At 34.7% G+C, this 18,532-nt stretch overlaps 7 protein-coding genes across 7 annotated transcripts; 5 read left to right on the forward strand and 2 right to left on the reverse strand.

Annotated features, from left to right (window-relative positions):
* Positions 1 to 4: 4 nt before the first annotated feature.
* EIN_224300 (O-sialoglycoprotein endopeptidase, putative) lies at positions 5 to 1,018 on the forward strand (the record flags this gene model as incomplete). The annotated part of the gene is made up of 1 exon (XM_004254910.1): positions 5 to 1,018. One exon carries the CDS (start codon positions 5 to 7, stop codon positions 1,016 to 1,018), a length of 1,014 nt encoding a protein of 337 aa, XP_004254958.1.
* A 973-nt stretch (positions 1,019 to 1,991) lies between these two features.
* Positions 1,992 to 6,061, forward strand: EIN_224310 (bile salt export pump, putative; the record flags this gene model as incomplete). The annotated part of the gene is made up of 3 exons (XM_004254911.1): positions 1,992 to 3,006; positions 3,106 to 3,143; positions 3,188 to 6,061. 3 exons carry the CDS (start codon positions 1,992 to 1,994, stop codon positions 6,059 to 6,061), a joined length of 3,927 nt encoding a protein of 1,308 aa, XP_004254959.1.
* Positions 6,062 to 8,998: 2,937 nt separating this feature from the next.
* Positions 8,999 to 9,580, forward strand: EIN_224320 (hypothetical protein; the record flags this gene model as incomplete). The annotated part of the gene is made up of 1 exon (XM_004254912.1): positions 8,999 to 9,580. The coding sequence occupies one exon, from the start codon at positions 8,999 to 9,001 to the stop codon at positions 9,578 to 9,580; it is 582 nt and encodes a 193-aa protein (XP_004254960.1).
* Positions 9,581 to 9,777: 197 nt separating this feature from the next.
* Positions 9,778 to 10,716, reverse strand: EIN_224330 (chitinase, putative; the record flags this gene model as incomplete). The annotated part of the gene is made up of 1 exon (XM_004254913.1): positions 9,778 to 10,716. The coding sequence occupies one exon, from the start codon at positions 10,714 to 10,716 to the stop codon at positions 9,778 to 9,780; it is 939 nt and encodes a 312-aa protein (XP_004254961.1).
* Positions 10,717 to 11,115: 399 nt separating this feature from the next.
* On the forward strand, positions 11,116 to 12,093 carry EIN_224340 (syntaxin-16, putative; the record flags this gene model as incomplete). The annotated part of the gene is made up of 4 exons (XM_004254914.1): positions 11,116 to 11,299; positions 11,347 to 11,450; positions 11,495 to 11,648; positions 11,693 to 12,093. 4 exons carry the CDS (start codon positions 11,116 to 11,118, stop codon positions 12,091 to 12,093), a joined length of 843 nt encoding a protein of 280 aa, XP_004254962.1.
* An 86-nt stretch (positions 12,094 to 12,179) lies between these two features.
* Positions 12,180 to 13,127, reverse strand: EIN_224350 (hypothetical protein; the record flags this gene model as incomplete). Its single annotated transcript, XM_004254915.1, has 1 exon — positions 12,180 to 13,127. The coding sequence occupies one exon, from the start codon at positions 13,125 to 13,127 to the stop codon at positions 12,180 to 12,182; it is 948 nt and encodes a 315-aa protein (XP_004254963.1).
* Positions 13,128 to 14,794: 1,667 nt separating this feature from the next.
* Positions 14,795 to 18,120, forward strand: EIN_224360 (serine-threonine protein kinase, putative; the record flags this gene model as incomplete). Its single annotated transcript, XM_004254916.1, has 2 exons — positions 14,795 to 16,375; positions 16,417 to 18,120. The coding sequence occupies 2 exons, from the start codon at positions 14,795 to 14,797 to the stop codon at positions 18,118 to 18,120; spliced, it is 3,285 nt and encodes a 1,094-aa protein (XP_004254964.1).
* Between the last annotated feature and the right edge of the window lie 412 nt (positions 18,121 to 18,532).

The following is an 18,532-nucleotide window of genomic DNA, read 5'->3' on the forward strand; positions in this document are numbered from 1 at the left end:
AGTAATGGAAGAAGAAAAGAGGAAGATCAAATACATATTGGGGTTGGAGGGAAGCGCAAACAAATTGGGCGTAGGCATTGTGACCTCGACCGGAGAAGTCTTAAGTAATATCAGAGATAGTTACTATGCGCCGATCGGACAAGGTTTTCTGCCAAGACAACTTGCTGAACATCACAGAACTCATATCATCCGCCTCATCAAAGAAGCACTCACAAAAGCGAAGTTACAGAAAGAGGATATCGACCTTATTGCATACACAAAAGGACCAGGAATAGCGGCACCACTCATGATATGTGCTGTTGTAGCAAGAACGTTGTCTCTTTTGTGGCACAAACCAATTGTCGGAGTCAATCACTGTGTTGCTCATATTGAAATGGGGATGTTGGCGACTGGTGCGAAGCACCCCGTTTGTTTATATGTGTCTGGGAGTAACACGCAGGTCATTGCCTTTTCGTTGGGGAAGTATCGTATCTTTGGCGAGACTATTGACATAGCTGTTGGGAATTGTCTTGATAGATTTGCACGTATTATGATGATACCAAATGAGCCCGCACCTGGTTATAACATCGAACAGTTAGCTAAAAAAGGTAAGAAGTTAGTGACGTTACCATACTCTGTGAAAGGGATGGACATCTCACTGACTGGGTTATTAACTTCAATTGAAACGTTAGCAAACAAAAAAGAAGGGGTAGAGGACTTATGTTTTTCGTTACAAGAAACACTCTTTGCAATGCTTGTCGAAGTGACTGAAAGAGCAATGAGTCAATGTGCTGCAACTGAAGTCCTTGTGGTCGGTGGTGTTGGGTGTAATGTGCGACTTCAAAACATGTTAGAGTTGATGGCAAAGGATAGAGGTGCAATTCTGGGAGCAATGGACGAGAGGTATTGCATCGATAATGGAACTATGATCGCGTGGACCGGATACTTAATGGCCAAAAATGGATATTCAACACCACTCAGCGAGACCACAGTGCATCAACGGTTTAGGACTGATGAAGTGGATGTGACTTGGAGGTGATTTTATTCTTTGTTTTCGAGATGATCTGTAAAAGTTTACAATTTGTAGATTTGCGTCAAATTGATTTTAATTTTTATTATTTAAAAAGTTTTGGGTTTCTATTTTTATTTTGTGATTTTTTTGTACTAAAAGTCCATTTTTGTGGGATTATTCGGGTCTTGTAACGAACTATTTTGTGTTATGCCATAAATACACACAATACATTTTAAACGTTTACCCAAAAAGTAAGAAAAGGAAAAACACAAATAAGTTTTTGGAACAATAATAGTATATGACATTTTATAATTCTAATAAAAATAAACCATTATTTTAAAATTTGTCAAGTCATCTCTGTCATAAAATAAAAATTCTTTTTGTTTTTAAAGGAAAAAGCGACTGTCAAACTTCAAACCTTTAGTCATTAAAAGAGTGTTATTATGTTACCACGTATTCAATTCTTTTTGGTAACAACATAACAATTAACGGTGTGGTGGAGTTTGGAAATAATTGGTTTGCAAACTGATAATTGTCCCGAAAAAAACGATTAAAAATTACTTTTTATAATTTGAATATTCAAATATGGGTATTTCTTGCTAGCCAATCCGGCAAAAAGTTCCGACAAATTTTTTAATTATAGCTAGAAAGAGTAACCCTACTTTTTTCTTCTAATTTCCCGATAATATAGAAAAGAGTTGATAAAAGAAATACAAAACAGTGGTGTTCTGAACTGTATTTTTTCTTTGATCTTCCCGGTCTTTTCCAATACTTCAATATCTAACAATAAGCGACTTGGAATTAAAGCGGGCAACTCCGCCTCTTTTTTGCGAAATAAAACGACTTTGTTTCAGTAGCTCAAATAATCGACTTAGGCTTTATTTCCCGAGTTGTGGAGCATTTTGAAAAGAAAGACAAGAGTAACAAAGGAGTGACCAATTCAAAAATAGAGAAATACCCAATACCTGAAATATAAAGAACTTGTTTCCTCATACACGCAATGAGCAGTTCCAACGAAGAGTTTCAAGTCTTTGATGTCACGCCAGACCCCGATCTCCTATCGCGAAAGAATCAGAAACCAGAGGAGAAGGGTTCTGTCTCCATCAGAAAACTGTATAGATACATCAATTGGTTTGATGGGTTAATGTTGTTGTTGGGGTTATGTGGATCACTTGCTGCTGGTATATTACAGCCGATGATGATGCTTGTTATGGGAGATATGATAGATGCCTTCCAAGGAGATGGTTCGATGGACGCGTCTTTGTTACCCCAAATCCCTTTGTTGCCACTTTCTCAGCAATATGTGATCAACCAACAAATATTTGAGATGGTCGAAAGCACTGTGCACACGTTGGTACTGAAAATGTTGTACTTTGGTCTTGGTAACATGGCTGCTGGATTTTTGCAGTCGTTCTGTTTCTTTGTGTTATCGCAAAGACAGTCAATCAAAATCAGAATTCTTTACTTCACGGCATTGATGAGACAAGACATGGGATGGTACGACCATCAAGAATCCGGTGAATTGACATCAAAAATCGCGTCCGACGTCCAAGAAATCGAAGATGGAATGTCGCAGAAATTTGGAATGATATTCCAGACACTTGCTGCGTTCATTAGTGGGTACGCACTTGGTTTTGCCAAGTCCTGGGATTTGACATTAGTCTTATTATGTTCAGCTCCATTCATGATGGGTGCCATGTTCTTCCTTGGTGTCACTGCTACCATTATGACTTCTAAAGGGTCTGGTGCCACTGGAAAGGCTGGTGCTATTGCAGAAGAGACGATTGGTAATATGAGAACGGTGCATTCACTAAGTCAAGAAAAGTCGTTCTGTGCCGCGTACGATGCAAATATAAACAAAGCTGGAAGGTTCCATGTGATCAGAGGACTTGCGGTAGGAATTGGGTTTGGAGCGATGATGTTTGTGATGATGTGTTCTCTAGCTCTTGGTTCGTGGTATGGGTCATTAGTAATTCAAGGAAAAGGAGGGAGCCACAATGGTTCACCAGGGACTGGTTTGTTATTTATAATATTTTATAATATTGAATTATTACTTAATACTTATAGTTAATAATAGATCAATAATAATTAAATTCAACGAAACTCATCAACAGTGATGGTGGTGTTCATGGCAGTTTTAATGGCTACACAAGTTTGTTAAATCAATTTCATAAGAATTTAAAAAGTGACAAACAGTCATTGGCGATGATTGCAATTCCTCTGAATGTATTGTCCACTGCAAGAGGTGCAGCGTTTAGAATTTACAATACCATTGACAGAATTCCGGATATAGATGCTACGACAAATGTTGGGTTAAAGCCTGAAGTGTGCAATGGGAATATTACACTCGAAGATGTTCAATTTAGATATCCAACGCGACCAACTAAACAGATATTGGGAGGACTCGACTTATCAATTCCGAATGGAAATACTATAGCTTTAGTAGGAGCGTCTGGATGTGGGAAGAGCACAACTATTCAATTAGTCCAACGGTTGTACGACCCCGTTGGTGGGTCTGTTAAGTTAGACGGGAATGATCTCCGCAGTTTGAATTTGAAATGGTTACGAAATCAAATTGGATTAGTCGGGCAAGAACCCGTCTTGTTTGCTTGTACGATTAAACAAAACATTTTGCTTGGAGCGAAGGATGATGAAACCCCGACAGAGGACGATGTGATTGAGTGCGCTAAAATGGCGAATGCGCACGACTTTATTATGCACTTGCCTGACAAATATGACACGTTAGTGGGAGAAAAGGGTGCATCCCTTTCTGGAGGACAGAAGCAGCGAATTGCGATAGCAAGAGCATTGATTCGTCGACCGAAGATCTTATTACTTGATGAGGCAACAAGTGCACTTGACACTCAATCGGAGAAAATAGTCCAACAAGCTCTTGAGAAAGCATCTGAAGGAAGAACGACTATCGTTGTGGCTCATCGACTTACCACCGTCAAAAATGCGAGTAGAATTTGTGTGTTCCATCAAGGCGAAATTATCGAGTCGGGGACCCACCAAGAGTTAATGGATCTCAAAGGAACTTACTATGGATTGGTCAAAAGACAATCAATGGAAGAAGAAGTCGACCAAGACCAAGTGGAAGAAGACCTCAAGAAGTTCAGAGAAGAAGAAAACAAAGAAGCTGAGACGATGATGTTGCACAAGGAGAATACTGTTACTATGGAGCCTGCAAATATTGTTGAAGAGTTAGAAAGTGACTATAACAATGAAGTCAAACATCTGAAGAAATCGAATCAATTTGCGCTATGGAGAACGTTATGGGACAACTTCTCGCATGAGTATATAATGTGTACGTTAGGTCTTATAGGTGGTATTGGTGGAGGTGCCATCTTCCCGTTCTTCACATTGAAGTTCATTGATATTATTATGGTGTTGATGGTATTGAGTCCATCAGTTCCTATTACAGACGAACAACAGCACACCATCTTTAAGACGTGTATGATCATTATTGGTATTGGAGCCGGTGCGTTCTGTGCATTCTTCTTGTATATTGGGTTGATGCTGTCAGCTGGAGAAAAGATGTTGACCCGAATGCGACGTAATTTCTACAAAGCAATTATTCGACAAGACGTCTCGTGGTTTGATCGAAAGGAAAACATGGTAGGCGCAGTCACTACACGGCTTTCCGCTGATCCGACAACAGTCAAAGGTATTTCAGGGGAGAGAGTTGGGAATGTTATTCAACTTCTTTCGACGTGTGGATTTGCTCTTGGCATTGCGTTTTATTATGAATGGAAGACGGCTTTATGTATTTTGGCGGTCACCCCTGTGTTGATGGTGATTGTGTTCATTAACGGGAAATTGAACAAACAGCAATCGTCGCCGGCAACTATTGCATATGAGAAGTCTGGGATTACTTTGGTTGAAGCTGTCGAGTCGGTGAGAACTATTCATACCTTAACAAAAGAGCCATATTTCATTAAGAAGTATGTCAGCGACTTACATAAACCATTGATTGGGATCTATAAGTGGGGACCATCTCTTGCGATCACACAAGCGTTGAACAACTTGGTTACATTCTGTATCAACTCATATGGATTTTACATTGGTGTAGTCATCTTGAAGAAGAACTTGAATTTCCAGGTGCCATTTATGGAGTATTATGTTGCTTTTATGGACGGGTTCATGCGGATGCAGAAGGCGATGATGTCTGTAGTCTTTGCGGCACAAAGTGTCGGGAACTTTGGAACGATAGTACCGGATATTGGAAAGGCGATAGAAGCTGCGAAGAAAACGTTTGATGTCATCGATCGAGTGCCTAAGATAGACGTGTACAATGAAACGGGAGATATATTTGAAGGAGTTGAAGGGGACGTTGAGTTCAAAGACATTTGTTTCCGATATCCGTCGCGTCCGGAGAACTCTGTTTTGAAGGGGATTTCATTCAAAGCTGAGAAAGGAAAGACTGTTGCATTGGTAGGTGCATCTGGGTGTGGGAAGAGTACTTCTGTCCAATTGATTGAACGATTCTATGACCCAACACATGGAGAAGTCTTGTTGGACGGACATAATGTGAAAGGATTAAACATCCAATTCCTTAGAAACCAAATTGGGATGGTCGGACAAGAGCCAGTGCTCTTTGCTGAGACCGTGATGGAAAATATTAAAAGAGGCATTCCAAAAGGAATGGAAGTCACTAATGATGATATATATGCCGCAGCAAAAATGGCGAACGCGCACGATTTTATTAGTGCGATGCCAGAGGGGTATAACACAGAAGTCGGAGATAGAGGAAGTCAGATGTCTGGAGGACAGAAACAACGAATTGCAATCGCAAGAGCGTTAATCAGAAATCCAAAGGTCTTGTTACTTGATGAGGCAACAAGTGCACTTGACTCTGAGTCAGAAAAAATTGTACAAGACGCTTTGGATAAAGCATCGAAGGGAAGGACAACTATTGTCATTGCTCACCGATTGTCAACTATTCAGGGCGCAGATCAGATTTGTGTTATTATGAGAGGAAAAATTGCTGAGAGAGGAACGCACGAGGAGTTGTTGAAGTTGAAAGGATTCTACTATACTCTCGCCATGCAACAGTTCGGAAGTGTTTAACTCAGTGTTTAGTTTTTTACATAGTTGTAAATACTATTACTTGTTACTATTAATAAGTATAATAATTTATACTATCACTTTATTAATATGTTAAAATTTACTATAATTTTAATTTTCGTTGAAATTAATAGTTAAAACAATAGAAAAAAAAAACAAATTTCATTTTAATAGTTTATGAAATTAGAAAAAAATATTAACTGTCTCTTTTTTGAAAAGTTTATTTTTTAAAAAAGAGACAGTTATTTTTAATAATTACTTATTAAAAAAAGTAATTATTAAAAAAAATATACAATTAAAATTAAATTATTATTAATAGTAAAAAACACTTCAAATTATAAATAGATAGATAATTGTAAATTTAAAAAAACATTAACAACGATAATTGAAGTTTTTTTTGAAAAAAAAAAGATTGATTCCTGAATTATAGTATTATTATTTATTATTTATTACAAGATCCACAAACTAAAGGCGAAGTTATTTGAAAAGTTATAATACCAATTGGAAGAATTGTTTTTTTTTCTTCTGTATTAAATAGCAAAGAAATGGGTTTTTAAAGATAAATTGCCACGTTTTTGCTGTACTTTTTAAATAATAAAGACCCGAAGAAACTTCAGTTCCAATTATTATTATATTCCTAAAAAATGACATGGGACAACACTGTTGATTGTTTAAGAAAATTCGTTGCATTTTGTTGCTCTTTTTAGCTTTTTTTAATCGACGAATATTAGAGAGCTCAATATGTATTTTATTGGTAATGTTGCTCTTATTCTTTAGTTCAGTTTATTAATAATGCGAATTGGACTATAAAAGAAGAACTGAATTGGTTTTTTATTCAATGGGCGATATCACACTCGGCTGTCTCCTCCTTTGCGTTCTCTCGTTCTTCTTGCCACCATTGGCCGTCTTCTTCAAGGTCGCTTGTGGTCTCCATTTCTGGATCAACATCATCCTCACTATATTCTTCTGGGTCCCGGGAGTATTGCATGCCTTATATGTAGTAGTCGCCCTTTAAAGCAACCCTCAATGATTTAATTTCATGGTTCGTGAGTTTATTTTATTCATTTATTATGCGATTGGGACGAATAAACTATATAAAGTCGGATTTTTAATTAACGATGGAAAAAATTAACTATATATTTAGTTTTTTAATTATAATAAATAGCTTTTTTTTCTTTTTTTTTCGAAATATTATTTTTTTTGTTTTATTTTTAAATTATTTTACTTTTTAACCACATTATACATCCAAAAAAAGAAAGCAAGAAATGTGGAGTTTGTAATTTTTTCTCTGGTTAATTTCCGAGTCATATCAACACAACCGGCAAACCATTTAATACAGTCTGTCTTTTAACGTTATCTGGTCTCAAACGTTATCTGGTGCCTTTTGGACAATAAAAAATGGAATAATTCGGGGAGCAGTCCCAAAAATCCATCGCAATTGTTTCGGGTTTTTTCACGCTTTACCTAATGCCTGATGTTTAGACAAAAATGAAGCTATTTTTTGTCCACCAGATAACGTTGAAAGACTGACTCTTCAGTTAATTACAGAAGTGTCATTGTTATAAGGCGATTAATAGGTGAAACCGATTGATTTGAAAAGCAAAGAAAACGACTGACAACCAGCATTTCTTTGAGAATGTCAAATGGTAAAAATTAATAAGAAATTTACTATTTATTTATGGTTTTTAATTAGCGATGGTCGATACTATATATTATAATATAAAAAAACTAATATAGTAAATTTCCTTGTTGTATTTTTGGAATATCATTAATTAGAAATCAGACTTTATACTTTTATAAATAAACGATTTAATAGTTATTTATTATTTATATAATATTAAATAGTTATTTATTTACTACTCTCTCAATTGTTATTGTTAAAACAGTTTCTAATAAAAATAATAATAAATATATCATTCATTATTACTAATATAATTATATTAGTGATTATATTAATAATAATATATTATTATTATAGTCGGGTGATAAAGGGGGTTAATTTGGGACAGAAGTAGTTAATTTGAGTAAAAAACTATAAAATATAATTTATTTAACCATAAAAGTATTAGAAGGGTTTTTTCAATTAACTACTTTGAAAATAATAAAAGAAAACCATAACTTTCTATTTTTGATATTTTTCAATCTTTGAAAACAATGGAAGAAGAAGAGAAAGGAACCCTTGATGAAATAACCACAGGCAATCAACATAAAAAAGCAATTCAAATACAAGAAACCAGTTTAAAAACTGTATTTCAATATATATTCACGATGTATATGGTTAAAATGCCAGAGTTTAATGAATTAACAACAGTGTCAATTTTTGAAAGTGTCAGGGAATCACTGAAAAATCATCATTTGTTATTTCAATCTTTCAATCTTTCGTTGTTGAACCATTTCCATTGAGAAAAGATAAGAGAAAGACCATTTTAACATAAAAACAATTGGAGTTGAAAAAGAGCAGAAAAGAAATGAAACAAAGGAAAAAACAAAGGAAAAATTCTTTAACAAAACAAGTTTCAGACAAACCATAAAAAGTGCTGCGTTTTAGACTTCCACATTTTTTAAGTGAACAAATTGAGGTGTTTTTGTTTATTTTTGAAATAGAAATTTATAATTATTCAATTTATAATCATTTTAAATAAAAAACGATAATTTATATTATTATTTTAATTTTATGTTTATTTTGACCTTTAAATAGATTTTTTAAAAATTATAGTTTCAAAATTATATTTATCAAAATTAACTACCTTTGTCCCTTTTTAATGCCATTTATCCCCCGACTATAGATAATATTATAACATTGATATAATTATAACTAAATTTTTTATATTTAAACCAAATTCAAAGGTATTTATTAATACTAGAAGTTTACTATTTAGAATAACATTCAAAACAAATGGTGCCGAAAATTTGATGTGATCTTTTTAAAAATAATTTTTTATGGCTGGGCAGGTCACTCTCAAAATTCTTGTCCTCGGAGATAGCTTTGTCGGAAAGACAAGTTTGATCAACCAATTTGTTAACCGGAAATATTCATGCGACTATAAATCGACGGTTGGCGTCGATCTCTCCACTCGACAAATTTCTATTGAAGACAAAATGGTGTGTTTAAATGTGTGGGACCCAAGCGGTACTGAGCGTTTTCGTTGTGTAAGCGACAACTTTTTCAGAGGGACTGACGGGTGTATTTTAGTCTGTTCTCTCACTTCGAAAGAATCATTTGAAGACCTCGCGAGTTGGAAAGATGAAATAGTCCAACGTACGTCCTCCTCGATACCCTTTGTAGCTGTTGCGAATAAGTCCGATGTTGATGAGATGGAATGGCAATTGACAACAACTCGTTTTGAGTCGTGGTGTGACCTCAACAACTTCCCTCACTTTTTAGTGAGTGCAAAAGATGCCACCAACGTCGAAAATGCGTTTGTTGAACTTTCCAAAACTGCGATGAATGCGACAAAGATCGACCCAACAATGTTTGTTTTCTATTCAACTCTCCTTACAAATGTGATGGTGTTATTATAATGAATATTTACGAATCAATATTTAATGGTAATGTTCAATTTATTAATTAAATTAATCAATTACTTTTGTTCTATTAAAATTAACTGAATTGATGAAATAGGGTTGTTTCCACAATCGATTTAAATCCAACCGAACAACAACAACACGACAAGAAATGCTGTTAAATTATAATACTTCATCACACTCTTCATAAGTTACTAGAAAACATCAAGGAAGTAATCAAGACCTTGGCCAAGTTCCCATATACTAATACTATAATTATATAATTCTGCGTAGTCTATTCGTTTTTTCAAGTAGAGCAGCGTCGGGTAATTCACTACACAATCTTGTGATATAAACGTGTGTTCCTCCTCTTCGTCGTGCCACTTGATCTGTCCATAAGACATCTTCAGCCAATCAAAATACGACTTTCTGTCGACGACGACTTTCCCTCTTCCATTACAAAAGGCATATCCATAGAAGTTAATGCCAATAGCGAATTGAGGTCCTTTTGCGCCAAGTGATTTCATTGCTTTGTCAATAAAGTCGATTGGCGCATTAAAAGTGTTTTTGTTCTGATTTGGATTGAAGTAGTCGTACGTCATCACGACGTACATCTTCACGTATTTCTTTGTAGCTTCAACTTCCTTATAAGTAAAATATGAGAATGGGTGGACTGCAATGATAATATCAAGCCCGTCAAGTTCTTTAAATAACAAAATGAGTTGGTCTGTTGCTTGTTTTCTGAAATGGGAATAAATAGAAAACACACCATCAACAACTAATCCTTTATAATTGTGTGCTTTGCAATGCTCTTTTATTAGTTTGCCAACAACATCAAGCGGTTGTTCAACTGATTCAAATGAATAACGCGGATACCCATCGATTTTAAGTTCATCATCTCCTCTTATTTTGTAATGCCCATCAATAAATGATACAGTATATAGGACAGGAGAAGCAATGTCAATTTTGTGCTTATTCTTCTCAAGTGCACTAAGACCATGAAGATTCCATGGTGTGACAAACCCTAATAAAGTGTTCTTAAAATGCTTTGGTGTTGTCTCTGTTATGTTGTATGATAAAATCTCTTCTTTATTTAACGACTTTTTGAGAAGTGGGTGAGATAATACCTGAAATAATAGATAAAATAGAATCATTCAGTAAATTTTTAAGTTCTTCTGTTTTGAGGTTTTAATTATAAGTTCTCTTTTTTAAAGTTCGGTTTGGCTATTTTTAACATTTTTTTCTTTTTCTAGATTTAAAAAACAAATTCTAAAATATAGTTTTTTATAGTAGAAATTGGAATACAAAATTTACTTATACAAAAAACATTTTTGAAAAAACCGAGTTTTTTCCTCATAAACGATTTTGATGTCATTATTTGTTTAAATCAATCGGATTGAAGGAGATTGTATAAGTATTCAAGATGATAAAATGACAATGTTACTGGAATGGGACAACTGATAAGAGCGAAAAAATGTTCGAAAAATTAAGACACATCAAAACGAGACTCTTGCCAAAACCCAAAAAAGAACTCAAAAATTTAAAAGACTAAAATGAGTAATATATCTATCGGATTTTCTCGAGACTGGACGACAGAATTTTTCGACCAGCGGGTTGCGTTCTTGGGGACAACAATAGTTGACCTTCAATCACAAGTCGTTCCACTGAACGACCAGCCACAGTGGTCGACTGTGGTCGACCAACTCAAATCGCAAATCGCAGAATGCGACTTAAAAAGTTTGTTGCTTCCGTTTTTGTAACAAAAACTAATTTCTAACAAATAGTGGAAGAGCTTGGAAGACTTCAAAAACGATACTTGTCAATCGATCTTGATGATTATGAACAAATTGGTAGGGACGTTGATGCTAAGACCAACGAAGTCAAATCCGTTTGTTTTTAAACAACATACGAAACAAAATTCCTCACAAATAGATGTTGAGAAAAATGCAAAATGGCGTCACACAATTTGCGCGATTTAAAGAGATTGACAATCCCACTGTCATCCAAAACGTTCAAATTAATCTTGCAGACGACGTCAACACGGTTGCAGAAAAGTTTAAACGACAAAACAAAGACTATCTCCTCAGTTTGTATTTATGACATATAGAAAACAAATTCTCTAACAAATAGAACTGAAACAACGAACTAAAAAGTTTGACGATTGTTTTTCGAATGGGGAGGATGAGGGAGTTTATTCATTTGGATTTGATGAAAAACAGGTTGGCATGCTGACGGAGTCGGAAGAGCTGGTGAATAGTCGAGTTGAGGAGATAAAAAAGATTGCTAAAACGGTTCAAGAACTTGCTGAAATGACAAGGGAACTCAACTCATTGGTTCATGAACAGGGCACCATTGTCGATCGTATTGATTACAATATTCAGCACACCGAAAAACACGTCGCAAAAGCGGTGCAGGAGATCAAACAGGCCGAAAAATACCAAAAAGCAACAAGAGTCAAAATCATTGTTTTGATCCTTTTGTTGCTCATTGTGGGAGGTGTGATTGTCCTCGTGCTGAAGGTTGCCCTGTAAACCCAATTGCACTTTTTAATTTTAGTTGTGTTGTTCTAAAGTTTTGTAACAAACATAATAAAACGATACAAAACTTTGAATAAGCCTCAGAGTGTGGGGAATATATGTTTACTTTCTTTGATCATCAACTGGACAACATCAAACATTCGTTTGTCTGTAGGTTTAATTGTGTCCCATGAAAGCGCAAGAGTAAAATATGAAGAGAGAGATTGTGTTGTGTGGTTCACTGAGTTTTCCGATAGTGTATTGAGTGACTGGAAAAATGCAGCAAGCAGCGCGCAAACCTCTTTCTCTATTGAGGAGAAGTAAATTTTGAGTTCTTGTATTTGTTCTGATTGTTCGTGTTTGAGAACGTCGAATAAGTCCTGTGTTTGTTGTATTAAAGGAGATGGAAGTGCTCTAAAGTAGTATTTTAGTAATTGGAAAGACAGTGAAAACGACGGGGGAGTTTTCAGTGAGTTGTTGTTAATAGCATTAATAGTGTCGAACAATTCATTACTTTCTGTTTCCAGATAAAAAGGTGCCTCGGTAGTACTCAAAACATCTAAACAAGTTTTGACAAAAGGAGGAAAAAGATGATGTGTTTTGATGTGATAGTCGTAAAGTGGACACAGAAAGACTTTTTGTGCATTAGTTGATGTCAAATATTCTTGAAACTTTTGGAGAAAAATCGACTTATTATCTTTGGACTTAAATATAATTTCCAAAATCTTTTTGGAAAAAGGCTTTGTCTCAACCAACATAACGCTTTTCGAATCGACGTCCTTTGGAGAGTTAAGCTCAAGAGAAAGGTAAATCATTTTGAAAAAAAGTGCTTGCGCATCTTCCGAAGATGACCAAAATTTTCCGTCTTTCTTTGGGCATTTTGTCAGCGCAACATCTGACTCTGTAATGTATATATTGTAACATGGAACTGTTGGAGGATTGTCTGTAAATGTCGGGTAAGAAAAATCGTATTGTGTTGTTGTGTATTCAACTCTGAATTGTTTTAGTGAGATTTTCGCAATAGGGGAGCTGTTTAGAAATGATTGCATCTGATTTTTCAATTTGGTGTAACAAGAAAAAGTTATCCAAGTTTTGTGACATTCGGAAGATAAATGTTTTTTTGAACAAAACTTTGTTGTTTCTTTATTATACTAATCACATTAGTTAAAAAACTAACATATGATAAAAAAGGGAATATTAAAAAAATAAATTGATATTAAAATATTTTATTTGTTAATAATTCAGGTAATTATAATTACTTAAAAACTACATATTTATTAAAATTATTAATAAATTGATACAAAATAATATAAAAAAGTTAGTTTTTCTTTAATTATTGGTAGTATATCTGTATTAACTCATTTCTTAACTTGTTATTTATTAGCTTATTATTTATAATATATCAATTGTAGTTTGATATTAAAATAACTTATTAATAATAATAATTGGTTATTTTTATTTTCTATATTATTTAAATATTTTTTTTCCAATTTGCAGTCCACATTTTTTGTTTTTTTTACAGTAGGAGGAAATATGGGGATGCTAGAAAAAGGAGGATGCTCGTAACTATTGGTTTATTTTAATTGAAAAATAATAAAATTACTATTTATTTTAATATAAATTATTAATCAAAGAATTAATAAAATGACAAAACCAAAATAAATTTATATTAATTATTTATTATTAATAATATTAAATTGATTAATATTTAGATTAGCAGCCCTTTTTTTTCAGCATCCCACTTTTTTCGTTAACTGTATAATAATATTTTTATTTTAATTTTTTTTGAATTTTTGAATTTTTAATTGTTTTTTAGTATTTTTAAAGTTGATTACTTAAATTCAAAAATAACTTTTCTAATCAAAAACACTTTATTATAAATTTAGAAAAATAGATTAAAAACGTCATTTTTTCCAATCAACTTCGATGTGAAGTATTTATATATTTATAATTTTAGTTTAAAATTTTTTAGACGGTTTGATCAAAAAAGTTGTTTATTATTGTATTGGCAAAACCTGAATACGACAAATAACAAACAACACTAAGCCCGATCTATCACATGTATTTACTGGAATAATTTCTCAACATTAAAAATATAACATTCTATCATCGGTTCAACAAAAACAAACTTTTTTTCTTGATAAAATACGATAAAATACACTAAAATAATTTGCTTTTTTTAATGAGCGGCGTTTGATCATTTTTGGTATTATTTGATGTAATAATTTCGTTACAAATACAAACAATTGAATAAAAGGCTATATTATCCTTAATTTACGGGAGAATTTCTTAATGAAAAAGGGTTTTAAAATGGTAATTGATTGGTTGTCTTTTTTTCTTATTTTTATTAGTTATTGGAATTGACTGATCTTGTTATTATACCACTGATTTGTCTTTTCTTATGTAATATTACCGGCAAAATCAGTTTCAATGGAAACAATCACAAATAATGAAAGAAAAACGAATAACGAAAAACACCCATTATGTAGATTCATTTAGGTGCAAAATACTTTTTATTATACTTTTATAATGAAAGTGGACAGTTGTATTTTCCAAAAATACCTTTTTTCTCTATAAATACATTCGAAATTAGTAAAGACCCACAACAAACAAATCGATTTGTACAGCAAAAGTTATACACAAAACGGGAAGTATAACTTTCATTAAATTTTTATCATTGTGGAAAAAAAGAAATTCAAACTGAAAAGTATTTTTTATGTTCACTTTGGAACTTGGCCAATTCGTTTGGGCTTCGTTCAATTTTTTGATGATCTTGTTGACTGCGTTTTCTGTTTCTTCAACGTTGACAAACCACATTCCCTCGTCTTCGTCAAATTGTTTAATCAATGGATGTTTGTCGGAGTGTATTTCTACAAACGAATGTACCCAATGCAAAGAACCAGCCTATGCCTTCGATTGTCATAGTTGTGGTGATGGGTTTTATATGGACGGATTTATGAATTGTGTCGCTTATTCCGCCTCAGACATCAATAGTTGCAACGACTCAATCAACGACATCACTATCACCACACCCAGAAATTTGGTTTTAAACGCATCACAATCGACCGCAATGGAAGTAATAGTTTTGCTTCAGGACTTTAGACTCACGCGGGACGACTGTTTTGCAGTTGTCGATCCCTCAAACCCATATACTAATGGCATTTGGTTTTCGTTGGATGTTGAAGATGAGGGGTATTACGTCTTTGAAACCGACAATGTATACACATTACCACTTATTAATTATTATCATGCACAACAATTGCACACTGGGTATGATTCAAGTCTCTCGATCACGAATTACTGTCAAAAGGATGCGACATTGGAGCCTTCATTGTGTTATGGTGAGAATAGTGCATTAGATGACTATGTACTCTCTGCTTCATTGATACTCAAAATGAACACCGGAAAGTATTTCCTTCAACTCTTTGGATCGTTTGGGAATATGCCTGATGGTGACGTCAAATTGTATATTCGGAAAATTGTCCACCCGTGTAGTACTCGCTACATCCAATTGAACTGGAACGACATCTCAAAAACGCCGATTAAGTATGATATTGGGCACAACTCATTTGTTAAAAGTTCATCGATTTGTGTGCTTCGACAAGAACTGGGGACTTGGTTTTTTCTTAATGGGACAAATAACACGTTGTATATCACAACTTTGGAAGACGGCAATTTGAGCGTTAACACTTTTATACATTTAGTGGAAGTCGAGAACACTGTTGATCCACAAAACGTCGATTGCGACAAATTACCAGCAAAGTGCAAACAACTTTCGGACCCAGGGAAAGAGGTCCATGCGTCAATGGTTGCGTCTTTAAACCCTAACAAAAATTACTTCATTTTTGTGTCCTCGATGGTGCACCATCCCTTTCCCGTTTATTTTTCAACGATTTGTCACGACAACTGCGTCCATGGAATAGCATGTTCGACTAATGAGAAAGGGTGTGTCTGTAACACGGGATATATCAAAAGGGATGGGGTCTGCACTTTATGTGGGAATGGGGTGGTCGACGTTGGAGAGGAGTGCGATATATCAAATTCCGATGATGACTATTTCTGCGACATATCGACGTGTTTCTGCAAATACCCAACAAAGCCGGTGAAGATCAATAACGTTACAAAATGTGCGTTGTTGACGTGTGGGAATAATCGAGTTGATGACTATGAAGAGTGTGATGGAGGTGTTGGGTGTTTGTTTTGTCATTGTGTTGCTGGCTATCTTCCTTATGCATCCCCTAGAAGAGGGTGTTTGCGTGAGACGTGTGGTAATAAGCATTTGGATGAAGGAGAAGAGGTTTGTTATTCTTAATAAGAACACCACATACTCACAAGAAGTGTGACAGTGATATAGGGAGTGGATGTGTTGAATGTGAATGTCAACCTGGATGGTATGCGACGAGTTTAGAAACATGTAGGACGTACTCTACGGGCCATTTAACGTTATATATACTTGTTCCTGGTGTGTTGTTATACACACTGTTATATATAATAGTGTTGATTGTTGGATGGTCTGAGCACAAACGACTTCTAACGAAACTGCGATTTGAATACAATGAACAGATGAACGTCTTTGTGAATTGTATTGTGCCGTTTGAACCGGCATTTTGCTACCCGTTGAATATCCCCAATGAATTTTTTAATATCCAACCGACAGAAATCAATTTGTCTGATGAATACTCGTCGCCGGAAGTCGATAAGATCGAAGAGACGCAGTGTGTCATTACAAATTATTCTGAAACGGAAAGTATGAGTTTCTTATTCCACGCGATTTCAAACAAAAAGTATGACATCCGGTTCACCCCCTTTCGTGGGGTCATTCGCCCGAAAAGCGAAAAGGACGTGAAAATTGAAATAATAGTGCACTGCACCACTATAGCACATGAAGATGTCAATGTCACAGTGCATTATTCTCATTTCAAGAAGTTGATGAAAGGGGAGTTACAAAAGCAGAAGAAAGTGCCTCATAAAGTCGCGAAGTCTGACATGCGTTCGAGTAAATCGGCGAAGTATATGAAGAGTTCATATTCCACTGGGTCGTTACAGAACACTGCATCATCAGAGGAGAATAGACCCGACTATACCAAAGCTAAAAAGTTCAGTACGAGTCTCTCGTTCATCATTCGGAGTCGACTCTCTCCTAAACTTGATTTGGGAGAAATCCATTTAGATCAGTCACCGATTGGACAAGGAAGTTTTGGAATAGTGTACCATGGCGTTTACAGAAAGCAGGATGTAGCAGTCAAAGTCCTCAAAACGGACATCTGTAACATCAAAGAATTAACACCGAAATTTCAAGAAGAAGTTGCATTACTCGAGAAATTGCGGTCACAGTATATAGTCTCCTTTATTGGTGTCTGTGTTGATGATGAATCGATTTGCGTTGTTATGGAATACTGCCCGATGGGGTCTTTGAAAACATATTTGAGGTCGGTCCCAACAAAACCATTACTCCGTCTTAGGTTTTGTCAGGACGTTGCACGTGGGATGTTATACCTCCACGACAATAATGTCATCCATCGGGATTTAAAGCCCGACAATTGTTTGGTGATCTCCGAGAATCCTAATGAGGGTGTAGTGGTCAAAGTCACTGATTTTGGGACGTCAAAAAATATCATAGAAACGGCTAATTTGGTCGATGGCAATGATGTTGGAACCCCTATGTTTATGCCCCCCGAGTTACGATTGGACGGCGTTATTAAGTTGAAGTCGGATGTGTTCTCATATGCAATTTGTATGTTAGAAATCTGGTTGTGTCGGTCCCCATATAATGTTGAGGAATTTGAAACCCCGGAAAGTATCTATCAATTTGTATTACAAGGTCATCGACTCAAAATACCAAGGGAATGCCCTTATAGAAAACTGATCAAAAAGTGTTGGCAACGAAAAGTCGACGCCCGGCCATCGTTCAAGGAAATCGACGAATACTTTATTAGGCTCATTCAAAATGAAAGAGTCAAAATGGCAACCCCATGTTTGCAAATTAACACCCCAAGCGAATTTGGGTGCGAGGAGAATGAAAGCCAAATCTCCTTGTTTTGATTGTGTTTAGTTATGTAAATTTGTGTTTTTTGTTTTGTTATTTCATACCATTTAAATACCATTTGATGGAGTAGGAATAACATTAACAATAACATTTTACAATTTTTTATTCGTTTCAAATGAAAAACTCAAAGTTGAGATTTTTGTTGTATTTATAATTTTTTTTTTGATAAATTATTTTATATGATTCCAATTATTTAAACAAAAATCAATTATTTTTTGTTAACAAGACAATGTATTGATTGACTCAAGTGTTTTTATAGAAATTAAACTGGTATTTGTTGAGTTTAAAAATAATTTAAATCAAAAAGAATGAAAAAAATTTATAAAAAACGAAAAACGAACAAAATGGTTTGTTTTACTGTTAATGATATTTTCCTGAATACAAGCGGTTAAAACACGCTTTATTTTT

The sequence above is a fragment of the Entamoeba invadens genome, assembly GCF_000330505.1.
Source record: "Entamoeba invadens IP1 unplaced genomic scaffold scaff_1105074725849, whole genome shotgun sequence".
Lineage (NCBI taxonomy): Eukaryota > Evosea > Mastigamoebida > Endamoebidae > Entamoeba > Entamoeba invadens.